This window comes from Sturnira hondurensis, unplaced genomic scaffold (assembly GCF_014824575.4).
Source record: "Sturnira hondurensis isolate 20B ecotype Veracruz unplaced genomic scaffold, ASM1482457v3 Scaffold0013381, whole genome shotgun sequence".
Lineage (NCBI taxonomy): Eukaryota > Metazoa > Chordata > Mammalia > Chiroptera > Phyllostomidae > Sturnira > Sturnira hondurensis.
Genome location: NW_028086012.1, coordinates 120,591 through 137,924, shown reverse-complemented (window position 1 = coordinate 137,924; position 17,334 = coordinate 120,591). Strand labels below are relative to the sequence as shown.

At 37.2% G+C, this 17,334-nt stretch overlaps 1 protein-coding gene across 7 annotated transcripts in view; it reads left to right on the top strand.

Moving 5' to 3' along the window:
* AGO3 (argonaute RISC catalytic component 3) overlaps positions 1–17,334 on the top strand; it is a 104,104-nt gene that overhangs the window by 82,698 nt on the left and 4,072 nt on the right. For all 7 annotated transcript variants that reach the window (XM_037061434.1, XM_037061435.1, XM_037061439.1 and 4 more), the window contains 6 exons: positions 6,825–6,984; positions 8,284–8,374; positions 10,819–11,013; positions 11,819–11,953; positions 14,099–14,200; positions 16,822–17,021. In XM_037061434.1, the coding sequence (XP_036917329.1) occupies positions 6,825–6,984; positions 8,284–8,374; positions 10,819–11,013; positions 11,819–11,953; positions 14,099–14,200; positions 16,822–17,021 (883 nt within the window). The remainder of the gene's footprint in view (positions 1–6,824; positions 6,985–8,283; positions 8,375–10,818; positions 11,014–11,818; positions 11,954–14,098; positions 14,201–16,821; positions 17,022–17,334) is intronic.

Sequence of the window (17,334 nt, the reverse complement as noted above, 5' to 3'; positions counted from 1 at the left end):
ACTTTAAAAAATTGGAACATTTTATACCTTATAGTATCTAAAACCATGTACTGTTACTCTAAAAAGACAGATCAGGAGGGCAAACTAAGTGGTCTGTGAAGAAACCCTTTGAAAAGAACTTCAGTAATTAAAGTAGGCATTACAAAATAATGGTTATGGGGAGAATTGTTATTAAAAATGCCCCTGAGATAACTTGATTACCAATACAATATAGTGGTTATGGACTTAGACCAAACTGCTTAATACCCATGTTACTGATGGGTATAGTGCCTGTGTATGATCCGGTTGAGTTACTTAAACCTTGGTTTCCTCATCTGTGAGATTGGATGCTAATACCTGATCCCTACAAGATAGTTGTAAGGATTAAATAGGTTTACATATTAGAGCCTAAAATAGCACCTGTCATACACTAAAAACTTGGTATTTATTAGCTATTATTATAAACAAAGTTTTGTGAGATTAGTGAGTTAATATAAATCATTGGATCATTGAAAAACACAAAGTATAATTTTCAGACTACTGGAGTACAATCAGTGAAGCTTAGAAATTATCAAAATATTCACAAAGGAATTATTACATTTGACTGCATAAAAATTGAAATCGCTGTATGTCACAAATGTATGACTAAAATTGAAAGGAAACCAATAGAAAGTGAAAAATATTTGCACTAAATGGAGACAATAAAAGATTAGTTTATTATTAGTTAAAATATTGTTATAGGTATGTGACTATGTTCAACAAAGGAAAGAATTACACTTTTAAATGAATGTGCAGAGAATATAAACCAGCCCTGGCTGGTGTAGCTCAGTGGATTGAGTTCAGGCCTGTGAACCAAAGGGTTGCCAATTCAATTCCCAGTCAGGGCACATGCCTGGGTTGCAGGCCAGGTCCCCAGTTGGGGACACATGAGGGCAACCATACATTGGTGTTTCTTTCCCTCTCTTTTTCCTTCCCTTCCCCTCTCTCTAAACAAATAAATAAAATCTTTAAAAAAGAATATAAACCAAAATTTCTCAAGAAAAAAACAAAACAAGCCCTGGCTGGTATAGCTCAGTGGATTGAGCACAGGCCTGCGAACCAAAGGATCGAGGTTCAGTTCCCAGTCAGGGCACATGCCTGGGTTGCAGGCCAGTTCCCAACAGGGGACCCACGAGAGGCAATCATATGTTGATATTTCTCTCCCTCTCTCCTTCCTTTCCCCTCTAAAGATAAATAAATAAAACCTAATTTTAAAAAAGTGCATGCTCTGTAAGAAAAAACAAAAGTAAACGTATGAGAAAATGTTAATTTTTACCAGTAGTTAATGCACAAATTAATAAAAAGCAAAATCGTTAGCTACTAAATTAGCAAATGTATTTAAATAATATAATACCTAGTGCTTGTGAGTATACAATGAATCTAACATTTTAATCCCTTGTTGATGTATTAAAACTGATAATATCCTTCCCATCAAAATTATAAAAATGTTTTTAGTCTGCACTTCAGTATTTCCAATTTCAAAAATGTATTCAAAGGAAAGAATTCATAATATAGAAAAATCTCTGTGCATGAAATTTCTGTAATATCTGTTAATATTTAAAAAATACTGAGAACCACCCTGGCTGGTGTGGCTCAGTGGATTGGGTACTGGCCTGTGCAGTCAGTACCCTACACGGACGGACCTGTGCTTGTAACCAAAAGGTCGACAGTACGATTCAGGTCTGGGCACCTGCCTGGGTTGAGGGCCAGATCCCCAGGAGAGGGCACAAGAGAGGCAGCCACACATTGATGTTTCTCTATCTTTCTCTCTCCTTTCCCCTCTCTCTAAAAATAAAATCTTAAAAAAAAATCTACCAAGAACTGGTTTTAATCAGTGGGTAAGTTATAGTACATTGATGAAATATTATGCAATGATTTAAAACGATGGTTATAAATTCAAAAGGTTTTTTTAAGTTGTGACAGAATACAGAGATTTTAAAGTGAAAGAGTTTGTAAAATCAGTAGGAGAAGAACAAAAAATTGAAAAAGAGACACAGGACATAAAACAGAAAAATAAATGGTCAATTATAAAAAGGGTACTCTGCCTCATTAGTCATTAAAGAATATGAACTATAATAAGTTATTTTCACCAACAGTTATAACACTCATTTTTGGCAAAAATGTAATTAAATATATGCTCTCATACACCGTTGATGTAAAGAAAAGTTGGTATTAACAGCCTCCCAACTGGTGTTCTTGCCTGCTTTCCCTCTATTTCCCTTTTAGTCCATTCTCTACACTGCTTCCAGGGTGATTTTTTTTAATTAATACAATTTATTGTGCCCTGGCTGGTGTAGCTCACTGGATTGAGCACGGGCTTGTGAAGCAAAAGGTCGCCAGTTCAATTCCCAATCAGGGCACATGCCTGGGTTGCAGGCCAGGTTCCCAGTAGGGGACACCTGAGAGGCAACCACACACTGATGTTTCTCTCCCACTCTTTCTCCTTCCCTTCCCCTCTCTCTAAAAATAAATACATTTTTTAAAAATTTTAAAAAGAGTTTATTGTATTTATCTTTTAAAGTTCTTAGTTTATTAGTCCTCTCATGAAAAATCTGCACCCTCCTCACAGACAGTCACTGAGGAGGCTTTACTCCTGTCGCCCAGTCCCCAGCATCACTTTCTGTTGGCCCCAGCGCTGGCCTGTGCAGGCCCCTGACTTTCTCATTTCGCTCCTGTGTTCCGCCCTCTGTTCTCCCGAGCGCTTCTCCTGTAGAGTGTCTGGCAAGTCTGTGGGCTGGTTTTTCGTGGTGTGATCCAAGGAACCACACGTGACCACAAAGCCCATTGTCCTGCCCACCACCAAGACGGGTTTTGAATCCAAACACAAAGATGACGTCTGGTGTGGTCTTGCACATTTTGGCTTGTTTTTCCCAAATTTCTGTCTCAGATACTGTTGCCTTCCCACGGTGAAGGACATCAGTGACCTCTTGTTTCCGCTGAAGTAGTCTGTTGTTCATGAACTTCCTGGTCCAGATAGTTACTGTGTGGTTCAGGACGGTGGCCAATCTTCAAGCAGCCGGGAAAGAAAAGAGCTAAATTTTATTTTTTAGAACAGTTTTAAATTTACAAAAAAATTGAGCAGGTAATATAAAATTTCTTTACGCCTCTCTTCCTTACTATATGCACAATTTTCCCTACTATTAATATCTTGTATAAGTATGGCACATTTATTGAACCAATATTGATAAATTATTTAAATATTTCCACAGTTTATTCATTCTTTGTGTTGTAGAGGTCTCTAGGTTTTGATAAATGAATAACATCATGAATCTACTATTACAGTATCTTACAGAACAGTTTCACTGTGTCAGGTCCCCAGTGTCTCCTCCTCTTCATCCCTCCTTCCTGCCCTCCCTCCCTCTCCTCAGACCCCTGACAGCCACTGGTCTTTTTATGTTTTTATACTTTTGCCTTTTCTGAAATGTCATGTAGTTGGGTCATAGGGTATGTACCCTTTGTTGATTGGCTTTGTTCACCTAGCAGTATGCATTTAATGCTCCTCCGTATCTTTCTGTGGCTCGATAAATAATTTCTTTTTGTTGCTGAAAATTTGTCATTGTGTGGATGGACTGCATACAGCCTGTTAGCCATTTACTTATTGAAGGGCATTTTGATTGCTTTCAGTTCTTGTCAATTATGAATGATGCTCCTATAAACATTCATGTGCAGGTTTTTGTGTGGACATAAAAGTATCTGTTTTTTTTTTCTTTTTGTACTAAGGTAAGTCATAGTGTGTTTTTAATTTTGAACTCCAGTTTATTTTTGGTATTTAGGAAAGCAGTTGACTTTTGCATGTATACTTTGTACCCTGCAGCCTTGCTGTAATCACTTAGCTAGTTCCAGGAGGCTTTTTGTCATTTCTTTGGGATCTTCTGCACAAACAGTAGTGGCATTAAGTGTATTCACATTCTTGCACTAACATCACCAGCATCCACCTCCAGAACTTTTTCATCATCCCTGAACTGAAACTCTGTGCCTATTAGACAGTGACTTCCCATTCGTCCCTCGTCTTAGACAACCACCATTCTTTCCATCTCTCTGAATTTGACTGTTTGGGTTTTCTCATCTAAATGAATCATACAATATTTATGACTGGTTTATTTCATTTAGCACAATACCATCAAGGTTTATCCATATTGTAGTCTGTGTCAGAATTTTTTTCTCTTTTTAAAGCTGAATAATATCACACTGCATGTGTATACTACATTTTGTGTACCTATTCATCCATCAGTGGACATTTAGATTACTTTCATCTTTGGCCTATTGTGACTAATACTGCTTTGAACATGGGTATGCCACTGTTTGTTCCTGTCCTTTTACTTCTTTTGGGTGTATTCCCAGAATTGAAATTGCTGGATCATATGGTAATTCTTTGTTTAATGTTTTTAGCAATTGCCATACTGTTTTTCACAGCATCTGTACCATCTTGCATTCCTGCCAACAGTGCACAGAGGTTCCAATTTCTCCACATCCTTGCCAACACTTATTTTCCCTTTTTTTAAAATGTCATTTTATTGAGTGTCGATGCAGTATCTCATTGTGGTGTGGGTTTTCATTTCCCTAACGATCAGTGATGTGGAGCATCTTTTCATGTGCTTGTTGGCCATTTGTATATCTTCAGAGAAATGCCTATTCAAGTCCTTTGGCTACTTTTTAATTGGTTTATTTGTTTTGTTCTTGTTGAGTTACGGGAGATACTGTTGATTGTTCCTACCAGTTACTGGCTTCATCAGCTTCTGCTTGCAATAAGCTGATCTTGAATGTGATTCTCTGTGTGCCCCTGTTTTGGAGTGGTATTTTGTTCTGTGACCTCAGTTCTCTGATAGATTTAAGAAAAGTTCATGGCTTTCAGTTTGTGTAGCTGTTGCCTTGTGAGGACGGAGTGATGACTTGCGAGCCTTTTTGCATATTGGAGCTATAACCAGCATCCAGGGTGGTCTTTTTAAAATATAAATCTGATTTTATCTCCTTTCCTATCATGCTCACTTTAATCATTTTTCATTATGTAATTGATAAAATTAATATTTAAGGGAATCTTCCAAGGATTTGTGTATTCAAATAATGACTTTCTAACTTAGGATTCATCTCACTTTATGCTCCTCCTCCACAGAAATTCTTTGTTCATCCCCTTCCTTCTACCTATATTGCTTATCATAACCCACTTTCCGCCCTTCACCAAGCAAATGTACACTTGTGAATTTAAGCTCAAACATCCCTTCCTTGGGAAAAGCTTTGCCTGACCTCCCTGACAAGGTCTAATTTTTTCACTTGTATTGTCTTATAGCACCTTGTTCCGCTCCTTTATGTTGCTTTCACAGTTGTAATGTTAAATTCAAGTTGTAATTTAATTAGTGCCCATTTCGCTGACTATACTAAAAGCTTCGTGAAGACAGCCACAGTGTCTCTGTTGACTCACTGTTGTATATCTAGAACCTTGCATGGTACTAGCATGTATTAGGTACACATTAATATTTGTTGAATGATGAATAAATCTTTAAAAAGGGCATTTTGTCATTATTTATTAAAATGTTAAATAGCCCTGGCTGGTGTAGCTCAGTGGATTGAGTGCAGGCGTGCAAACCAGAGGATGGCGGTTTGATTCCCAGTCAGGGCACATGCCTGGGTTGCAGGCCAGCTCCCAGCAGGGGGCGCATGAGAGGCAACCATACATTGATATTTCTTTCCTTCCATTCCCCTCTAAAGATAAATAGATAAATAAATTTTTTTAATGTTAAATATATATATACCTTTGACCCCTCATTGTACTTGTAAAAATTTATTCTGAAGCTATAGTTTCACAACCAAACAAAAATAAATATACAAGGGCATTATTCATAGCATCATTTGAAATAATGAGAACTAGAACAAGCGAAAAAGATGTCAGTATTACAACTGGTTAGATACCTTGTGGCATTTAAAAACAGGATAACTATAAGAACATACTGTATTATTAAGTGAAAATGACAAGTTGCAAAATAGAATGTATAGTATGTTCTCAATTTTTATTTTAAAATTCTTTCTATGTGTTTTATATATAATAGGTTATATACACTGAATTCTTTATGGTAGTTATAATGGCAGAGAAGGGGAAATAAATAGGGGCCTTTTATTCTTTCCACTGTAATACCTCTGAGGGGTTTTTTGTATTTTTAAATTAAAGGTTGAAGAATAGGATTATAACTGCATTAAAATCATATAAATGAGAAAATTACTGGAAGAGAGTACAGTAAAATACTAATAAAGGATTTATGTATGATATTTTTTTCTTTATGCTTTTTCAATTGTGGTTATAGTTTTATAAGATTTTATTTTTTAGCAAGAGGGTAAGGGAGGGAGAAATAAAGGAAGAGAAATATCGATATGTGACAGAAACATCAATTGGTCGCCTCTCTCATGTCCCCAACTGGGAACCTGGCCCATAACCCAGCCTCTCTCATGTCCCCAACTGGGAACCTGGCCCATAACCCAGGCAAGTGTTCGGACTGGGAATCAAACAAGTGACCCTTTGGTTCACAGGCCAGCACTCAGTCCGCTGAGCCACACCTGTCAGGGCTATAGTTCTTTTATGCTAGTAAAAATAAACTTTCTTATACAAAGAAGAGAACAGTTGGAAAACTTGTCAGTAAATACTTAAGCTGGTCTTCAGAGCAGCGTACATTAAGTTACAGCAGCGTTGTTTTAGTATTGGTGTCATTTTTGCTGCCCTATAAGACAGTAGTGTATTTCTAGGGAAGAAACACTATAGCTTAATTTTCAGTAAAGTTCGACCTTTTTTCTAACAACAGATATCTGTATTTGTTTCATAGCGGAGGTGAAGCGTGTGGGAGATACACTTTTGGGTATGGCTACACAGTGTGTTCAAGTAAAGAATGTAATAAAAACATCCCCTCAAACTCTGTCAAATCTGTGCCTAAAGATAAATGTTAAACTCGGAGGGATCAATAATATTCTTGTACCTCATCAAAGGTAAGTTAAGCTGTTCACTTACTGAAATCTTATTTTTAGTATTTTAGGGTTTTTTTGTATATTGCCATATCTAATATCTGTGTAAGAAACCACTTTGATGATTCTAAGTAGACACTTCCGGCAAAAAATTAAGAGTTTGGATTAGCAAGATTAAGAGATTTTCTTGTGAAAATCCCCTCTCACCTTCATTTTCATTCAGTATGCAAAATACACCTCTTGCCTAGCTAGAAAGCACTGAGAGCTCTATTTATTTCTTACTGGAGAGCCCAGCTTGAAGAGTTGTTTTGTTATTTCATAGTCATCTTCAATCTGATGTCACGTGTCTGTTTGCTTAGAAAGTGAGGGAAGAGTGGAAGGTCTGGGGATGGGGAGGAATGTCCGTTCAGTAGATCAGGTCAGTGAGCCGTATCAATCCTTGCTGCAGTCAGTGGGACAGCAGGTAGTACAGTTGGGTCACCATCGTGTGCTGTTAGGAAGTACAAGACATGATAAGCTAGAAACAGGAGCTGGGGAAGAAGCTGTTACTTAGAGAATTGAACAGCAGGTTTCCTTTTAATAGCTAAAGCAACTAGGGCTTTAAAACGTTAAATATCTTGACCATTAAGCACACAAACAAGTATTACAATAAGGATATATGTTTAACATAAAAGCTCTTTTTTTCCCTTTTCCATCCGCCTCTACTTTGTATCCTTATTAAATATGAGAGGAGATTCATAAATGGAATGAGTATAGGATGTTATCGACAATTTCAAGAACTAAGAAATAATCATTTGAACCTTAAAAGATATAGTTTCAGAAATGAACTACTTTTGGATGGTAACTATATGTTACTCAAGTTTATACTTTGGGCCATAGAATGGGGAGCAGTAATCCCTTTCAGTGTATAGTTTAATGATTCTTTTTCTCCTAAAGAGGTTACATAAACTAAAAACATGAGTAGATTAAAGAAAGATTAATACAAATTGGTGGGTTAGTATGAAGAAGTTCAGCATTTTATGCCTGTTCTGGGGAACACTGGCAACAGTTGCCCTTTGCAACCACCATCCCCAAGATTTCGGGCAGAAAACTGCTCTGAGTAAGACACTGGGCAGGCCCGCGATGACAGCTTTTACTCCATTGACTGGGGGGATTCATGAATGAAGGGAATAATGCTGTCAGTATTCCAGGCCCGTGAAAGCTGTCTGTGTAGAACCTCCTCTGTGCTGTGTCAGCAGCTTGCAGTTGTGTTACAGTTGTATGAACCAGTCCATGGATAATGAAAAAATGGATCGACTAACTCTTTTTTAAAATGTGTTTAAGACCTTCTGTGTTCCAGCAACCAGTGATATTTTTGGGAGCGGATGTCACTCATCCACCAGCTGGTGATGGGAAGAAGCCTTCCATTGCTGCTGTGAGTTACCATCAGGCAGATTTATCTCACCTAAAGTTAGAAGATCAATATTTGGGTTTCAGCTTTTGAATTTTAATGATAGCTTCTATGAAACCAACTTTTATAAATATGTATAAAGAGAGTCAACTTTGATAAGTTCTTTAGGTTTTTGAAAAGAATGATTCTGCTCTGGTTTGGGGCTGCAGGTTCCATATATAGCTGTTAAATCAAGTTTATTAATTATATTGCTCAAATCTTCTGTTTCCTACTTTAATTTGTCTATAAGACCCTTCCATGATTTTATGTTTTCAGTTACTTTTTGTATTTCAAAAAGATTGTTTATGTATTTCAGTGGTGACTTCATTACAGAAAGATGCATTATATTTAAGATTGGTAGATTGGAATTTTTCATGTAAAATATCTTCCACCTTTGTTCATTTTAATACTTTGCACTTGAATTCTTTGTTTTAATACTGCCATTCCTACTTTTAACATCTGCCTACTGTAGCTTTGCCTGTAACCATTCTGTGTCAGTTCTTTTAAGTGTATCTCTTGTAAACCACAGAAATCCAGATAATATTTTACCCAACTTGAAAATTGCTTCATTTTAACAACTGCCAGTGTTTTCAGATGTCAACATATTTTAGGAATACTTAGTAAATTTTATAAATTAAGTGGTAAGATTTTTGTATTTTTTCATTATCCATTATAATAATAATTTTTTAAAGATTTTATTTATTTATCTTTAGAGGGGAAGAGAAGGAGAGAGGGAGAGAAATATCAATGTATGGTTGCCTCTCGTGGGTCCCAGCTGGGAACTGGCCTGCAACCTAGATTGGGAGGCACCCTGATTGGAAATTGAACTTCGATCCTCTGGTTCGCAGGACTGCACTCAATCCACTGAGCTACACCAGCCAGGGCATATAATAATAATTTTAACATAAACCTTAAGTTTTAACAATCTGGTAAACCTCACTTGTCTTTGAAAATGATATTAACATTAAAATTTTTACATATTATTCAAAAGTTATTTTCATTAGTGAAGAAAATTGATTTTTATCTATTAATAAATTATGTTACTTTGTATTCTTATAGTTCTGCATAGATTGTTTAATTTTAAGAGTCCTAGAGGTAGATGGTAGTGAGCCATTTGATATTCATAATAATGTTCTTATAAAAGATAAAATGATTTTAAAAAGATTTATTTTGAGGCCCCTTTCAAAGAAAGTTTAAGCACATTGGAATTCTTTTGAATTTCTGGGTAGTCATTGTCTTTTTCTACTAAACCCCTTTCTACCAAATACCCACTTTAATGATTATTAGAGATCTTGGAAATAGATTTTATTAACTGATTCATTTTGCTATATGGCTTCTTTTCCCAAGAACTTAAAGAGTAATGTAAGAAACAAATATAGGTAATAAATACCACATAGTATAATACGTATTACCTTGATTGTGATGGAAATTCAAAGTTAGATTGCCAAAACCTAGTGTATTTGGAGAATGTTGAAAAATACAAGGAATTGAACTATAGCATAGCAGCTTGTGAGGCCAGTATACTTTTGTGAGGCTTTTTGTGCCATCAGAAGGGGTATAGAATTTTTTAGTAGTGAGATGCCATGCAATTCTTTATATTTATATATATTTATACACACATGTATTTAATAGCGAGATACCATACAGTTCTCTCTCTGTATATAATATATATACATATATGTGTGTGTATATAACATGAAAAAGCAAATACAGCCTCATGTACATAAATAAGTAGGCAAGTTCTGGCTCATGTTTGCTAATCTAAAACAAAAGAAAAATGAAAGAATTTTTCATGCTTTGGTTTGAAATGAGGAAGATATACCTGACATGAAGTTAGCTTCCCTGAGTACTAGATGGAAAACACAAGTACATCGCAGTAAAACCTGACTAGGGATTCCGGCCTCCTGGTCTAGGACATTGCAGTAAGAGAGGTAAAATTCTTTTGAAAGTTATGAGACATAGCATCTCTAAGGTGATGCCAACGTCTTCAGTATGGCTTCTGGTCGTGTGGCTTCCTGAAATGTAAAAGATATAAAGGGAAATCAAGGGTTTGGATGGGCCCTCTCTTTTACTTAGCTCCTTTATCTTACTGTTTCTATGTACGTCTTTTGTCTCTTTTCCCCCCTTGCTGATCATTAGGTCTACTAGCAACATCCAAAAATTAGAATTAATTGTTAAATGTCAAGTGCAGCCTTCTTACAGGAAAATAATTTTTGACCCTGTACTGGGCCTTTTATTTTGTTCTTCACTGGGAATGATCTATTTTTTTTTGCTCCCCAAATGAACAGTGGCAAATTGTGAGGTTAAAATAAAATATAAATATAAATGAAATCCATGTACTTATTTTCAGGTTTTTTTATTGCAGTAAGTTCATATCCATGTAGTTTTGATCATCTTAATTTTTATTTTTCTTTACTTTTCCAATTTAGGTTGTGGGGAGTATGGATGCCCACCCAAGCAGATACTGTGCCACAGTAAGAGTTCAGAGGCCCCGACAGGAGATCATCCAGGACTTGGCCTCCATGGTCCGGGAACTTCTCATTCAATTTTATAAGTCAACTCGGTTCAAACCTACTCGTATCATCTTCTATCGGGACGGTGTTTCAGAGGGACAGTTTAGGCAGGTTGGTTACCTGGGATCTCATCATACTGTGGTTAAATCAGATACTGTGTTTATAATATGGTGTTTAGTTCTGAAGTTAGAAGCCTTAATTAAGTTGAGAGTTCCTAAAGTCAAAATTTGTTGCTTCTTTAGAGATTTCCCTTCTAAGATGTTTACTATGGATATGTAAATCTTAGCAATCAAGGATTGCTAAGACCATCCTTGATCGCTAAGACTGTTCTCTGACAATAGTTAAGATGAAACAGATGAGATTAAGAAATACTGAGACTGCTCTGATTGGTGTGTCTCAGTGGGTTGGGTGTCACACCACAAACTGAAAGGTGGTCGGTTCAACTCCCAGTCAGGGCACATCCCTGGGTTGCAGGCCTGATCCTTTGGTGGGGTTATGAGAAGCAGCTGTTAGATGTTTCTCTCAGACATCGATGTTTCTCTCCCTCTCTTCCTCCCTTCCCCTCTCTCTAAAAAGAAATAAATAATTTTTTTAAAAAAGAAACACTGAGCTCTGGCTGGTGTCACTCAGTGGATTGAGTGCCAAACTATTAACCAAAGTGTCGCCGGTTCGATTCCCGGTCAGGGCACAGGCCTGGGTGGTGGGCCAGGTCCCTGGTGGGGGATGCTCAAGAGGCAACCACACACTAAGGTTTCTCTCCTTCCCTTTCTCCCTCCCCTCCCCTCCCTAAAAAATAAGTAAATAAAATATTTTTTAGAAAAAGAAAGTAGTGCTGAGACTAAATAATTGTCTTACTTTGAAGTATGTGTAAGAGAATGGCTGACTGTATCAAATCTTTCCATTTCATCTACTCTAGGTATTATATTATGAACTACTGGCAATTCGAGAAGCCTGCATCAGTTTGGAGAAAGACTATCAACCTGGAATAACCTACATCGTAGTTCAGAAGAGGCATCACACTCGGTTATTCTGTGCTGATAGGACAGAAAGGGTAATCGTACATCTGTTGTCATACTAGCATAAGCCAACCTTATCTAACGTAGTTTGTAGAGCACTTTACACACAGGCTCTCCGCCAGCAGCCAAGTTTTTCTTGTGTGCTAGCAGATTGCAACAAAGCAGATTGTGAGTATAGAATCATCAAGATAGGTTAATGTTTAAAAATTTTTAACTTTCTAGAATTTCTGGTAACATCCAAATGTTCCAAATTCCATTCATACTTTTCTGTTGTTGTGAAGAAACTCAGTTTTAGATTTTTTTCTTTCTATTCAATAATGTCCTTAAATGTTAAAAGAAGGAAGGTACATTCTCTTTTTAAAATATCTTATAAAAATTAGGCCCTGGCTGGTGTAGCTCAGTGGATTGAGCTCAGTCCTGCGAACTGAAAGATTGCAGCTCGATTCCCAGTCAGGGCACATACCTGGGTTGCAGGCCAGTTCCCAGCAGGGGACGCATGAGAGGCAACCATACATTGATATTTTGCTCCTTCTCTCCTTCCCTTCCCCTCTAAAGATAAATAAATAAAATCTAAAAGAAAATAAAAAATAAAATATCTTATAAAAATTAGGGGTTTTTTTAAAGCTAGGGTCTTTCTAGAGTGATGAGTGGAAACTATTACAAACTAATTTTTAAACAATGATTTCTTAAAAATTCACAGAATTTTTTTCTGTATTTTTTAATGTATATTTTTTGTATAATTAGGAAGGGGATGGAAGTATATGAGGTGTGTCCAGAAAGTATCCAGCCATGTACTATGAATAATACAGACATTTATCAAAGAAGATACAAGAAACATTGTACATAGGAAAACAATACCTCAGTCCCCTTCAAAGTAGGCACTTTGGGACCTTACATAGTTCTCCTAATCCCCATCAGCTGCCCTGTCATATTTTCCTGAATCTCATTAACGGTCTGAAATCCCTTCCCTTTCAAAGGTGATTTTAGTTTTGGGAAAAGTCAGAAGTCTCAGGGCGCCAAATCTGGACTGTAGGTGGGGCTGAGTCACCTGGGTGATTTGATATTTTGCCAAAAAACTACATAAGACATGAGGTGTGATGCGTGAGGCCCATTGTTGTGATGAAGCTGTTGCCCATAGTGGTGGCCTTCTGAATCATCCGAATAGTTTCTGCAGAGGAATGTTCAAGCTTAACACAAAATCTGTTGCAGACCCATTGCTCTACTCTCAGTCATTTTGAATGTGGTGGCCACACAGTACACATGCTCACTCAATAGCATCTACCACCCCCACTGACTAGTACAGTGAAGTCATCATTGTTCACACATGCACATTCCAGTCCACTGTCCTTGGCTGCCAGGTTATGTCAAGGTCACTCAAACTATTCTCATCATATTAACAATGGCTGGACTTTTTCCAGACAAATTTGTATGTGTTTTAAAGTGTTTTTTCAGGAGCCCTTTCATTATTTTGAACCGTTTCATCCACATACCTACTCAAGAGAAAATCATGGTGTCTGTTTCCTTACAGTATGTTGAAACTGCTAGTATAAAATAAAAGGAACCAGACCTTTGCAGTCATTTCTGTGTTTGACTCCCAGGTCTGCCCTTCATTGTATGCTAGTGGGAAAATTATTTTATATTCCCTAGTCTTAGTTTCCCCAAACAAATGTGCATAAAATCTAATTTGCAGTATTATCAGGATTAGAAATAAAGTATGTAAGGTCCCTGACAAAAGTGGTTAACAAATGATGACTGTTGTTGATGTTATGGTTAGCATTCTTTCTCTAAAAATACAGTGCTCTGCAAGGAAGATGCTAATTTTCATAAATTATACTCTCATGAGTACTTGCTATGCACAAGAACCATGAATTGGAGGACTTAAAGTAACTTGAAAAATTTTTAAGTCTTCCACCCATACTGGGATCAACTACCAGCTAAGTATATGGTAGAAACTAATAACTCTTTCTGTTCATCATCTCTCACTTTCAGCAACACTTTAAGAATATTAACCAGGACTAGAATAAGGTCTGCTGTTAATGCCTGCTTAATTAATATTTCAAGCTGAAATTAGTGAATTGTGGGATCACCCTAAATATTTATACATTTTTTAAAAGTATAAATGTGCTTTCAGATGCATTTTTTACATTTGTCTTGTTTAAATTTTGACCAAATAAATCCAGGTTGGAAGAAGTGGCAATATCCCAGCTGGAACAACGGTTGATACAGACATTACACACCCATACGAGTTTGATTTTTACCTCTGTAGCCATGCGGGAATACAGGTAAGCCAACACTTGGGTGAAATGTTTTAATTCAGGAACTTCTATTAATGTGTACACCTTTTTTTAATGTCAGAAAAAGGAGATAGAAATACCCTTCTCTGCATTCCAAATTGTTTCCATGTGAAATTAGATGAAACTTTCAATAAATAAATTTCTTTCCCTTTCTTACTTTGAAAGGGGGTTATTTCTATTTAATTCAGTGCTGCTTAAACTTCCCAGCAGCAGAGAGAATGGAACCCAAAACTGTTTTTAGGCTACTCACCGTTGATTAAAATGGATATTTCAGGAAGATACACCTTACTGTACAGCAGTGTATCTTAAAGCTTTATAGCTACACATTTCACATACACTAACCCCAGCTTTACTCTTACAGCTTTTAAAATTACTGTCCCCCTTACTTACCTCTGTTCTTATACCTGCTCCTCGTTACAGTCAGTGTTGTGCATTTTCATGGGGAATAGTTAAAAATGAAGTTGAAAGGACCTTCTAGAGATAAATAATATCTATGTTATCGGGATACATGTTTGAGCCTAGCGTTTCCCCCCTGCATCCCAAGGAACACCGCTGCTGTGACTCTTAAATGAGCACCACAGACGAGGGAAAAAAGCTTCTCTGTTCAAGTAAATTTTGAAAACACTGGTTAAACAGGATTTTTTTTTTATTTCGAAACTTCTGGATACCACCGATAATGCAAATGCATCTTCAAGACAGGAATATATCCCCAGTATATTTAACCAAAAACTTTAATTTTCTTTATAGCCAATTTCTGATGGTTTTATTTCTGTGTCCCCTGTCTCATCTCTGGAATGTGTGTCTTACTCGTTACTGTGTGGCTGGCACCGTGATGCAGGACGTGGCATATAGTGAGTGTTTAGGAAATACTGAATGTGTGTGAATGGACAGTATATTATATAGGCATTCTTTAGAGGAGAACATAAGTTAGGAGAGCTAGACTTTATAATAATTGGAATTTTATCCCCCAAATCTTGCACAGTGTCTGACAAACATATTGTTAAAGTACAAGCTAATCTTTCTCCTTTACTCCTTTCCCACTGCCATTTCCTTAGTTCACACCTTCATTATCTCACACCAAAATTAGTGCAACAGCCTCCTTAATTGCTTCCTTTGCTTTCAGTCCCTTCCTGTTTTTAATCCATCTTCCCATTATTGCTGATGTTATTTTTAGAAAACCTCAATCTCATCATACCTAAAAGCTCTCCTGTAAAACACACACACACACACACACACACACACACACACAGTGTGGTGTTTTCTCTGCCATCTACAGGTGAAAGCCCAAATTTCTAAATACGTCATTCACTCAGATTCCAACTTTTCTTTTCAACTTCATCTTTTTCCCATCGTGCATCATACTTTGTTCATACTGGTCTGTTAGCCGTTCCCCAAATTTTATGCCCCTGGTGCTTTGGTTAAGGTGCTTCCTTCTCTCTAATGTCCCTTTACCCAATGTCCCCAAAAAGGCCAAATCTCACTCCTTCCCCACTCGATGAAGAGCCAAAGCTCACCCTACAATTACTGCCCTTGGTGGTCTCTTACAGGTTAAGTGCCAGCAGTGTTATGGCCACTTATTAGTTGTTTTAGAATTGTAGATGCTCTGTCTCTAGGCCTCTATAAATTTTCTTTAAAAAAAAACAGGCCCTGGCCAGTGTGGCTCAGTGGTTGAGTGCTGGCCCATGAACCAAAGGGTCACTAGTTCAATTCCCAGTCAGGGCACATGCCTGGGTTGTGGGCCAGGTCCCTATTAGGGGGCATGAGAGAGGCAACCACACACTGATGTTTCTCTCCTTTTCTTTCTCCCTCCCCTCCCCTCTGTCAATCAATCAATCAAAAAAAAAAAAAAAAAAACAGGAAATCTTTGACTTTGTTTTTCTTGAAGCCCCTGTTACCTAACAGTGTAACTAATACATAGGAGCTCAAGTAAGTGTTTTGGTGTTTTTATTGTGGTAAAATATACATAACATGCAATTTACCGTTTTAATCATTTTTAAGTGTACATTAAGTACATTCACACTGTTATGCAGCCGTATCCCCATCTATCTTATGAATTTTTTCATCTTCCCCAACACTCTGTCTCCATTAAACATTGACTCCCCATACCGCCTCTCCCCAGCGCCACCATTCTGCTTTCTATCTCTATGAATTTGACTACTGCAGGTATCCGGGTACCTTAGATCAGTGAGTCATATAATATTTGTCTTTTTGTAACTGATTTATTTCATTTATCATAATGTCAAGGTTAATCCATGTTATGCTATGCATCAGACCTTTCCTCCTGAGTAATATTCCATTGTATGTATATACCTCGTACATATAATGGGTTGTTTATTCATTTCCCTACCAATGGACACTTGGTTTGCTTCCACCTTCTGACTGTTGTGAATGATGCTGCTATGAACGTAGCTGTGCAGATACCGTTCAGGTCCCTGCTTTTACTTTTTGGATGTATACCCAGAATCAACTAAATGTTTTCTTAATTGATTATTAAATTAGAATATGTTTTGCTAATATGCAAAGCTGGGTTTTTTATATCATTTAGTCTGAGCTGAATATTTATTTAGAAGTTTAGAAATCAACAGAGTATGTCATTGCCTTCTCTATAGGGTACCAGCCGTCCTTCACACTATCATGTTTTATGGGATGATAACTGCTTTACTGCAGATGAACTTCAGCTGCTAACTTACCAGCTCTGCCACACTTATGTGCGCTGTACACGTTCTGTTTCTATACCTGCACCAGCGTATTATGCTCACCTGGTGGCATTCAGAGCCAGATATCATCTCGTAGACAAGGAACATGACAGGTAATATAAAAGCATTACAAAACAGATTTTTACCCAAATTCACATATGGCCTGCATGTTAGGATTTTCTTGGGAAATTTCTTTGTCTCCATGTAAGTATATGCCTCTCTGTTTACCATAAGCCTAGAGGTGCCGCTTATGATTGAAGTTGCATGAGCTATTGGAAGAGTCGGTGATCCGGATGAAGAGCAGTGATAGTCAGAACTGCTCAAAATAAGGGTTCCCATTAAAATGTGCAGTCTAGGCTTGTTAGTGATAGAATGACATAGTGATTTACTTGCTCTACCAAGTTAACTCAAGGGAGAGATTACTGA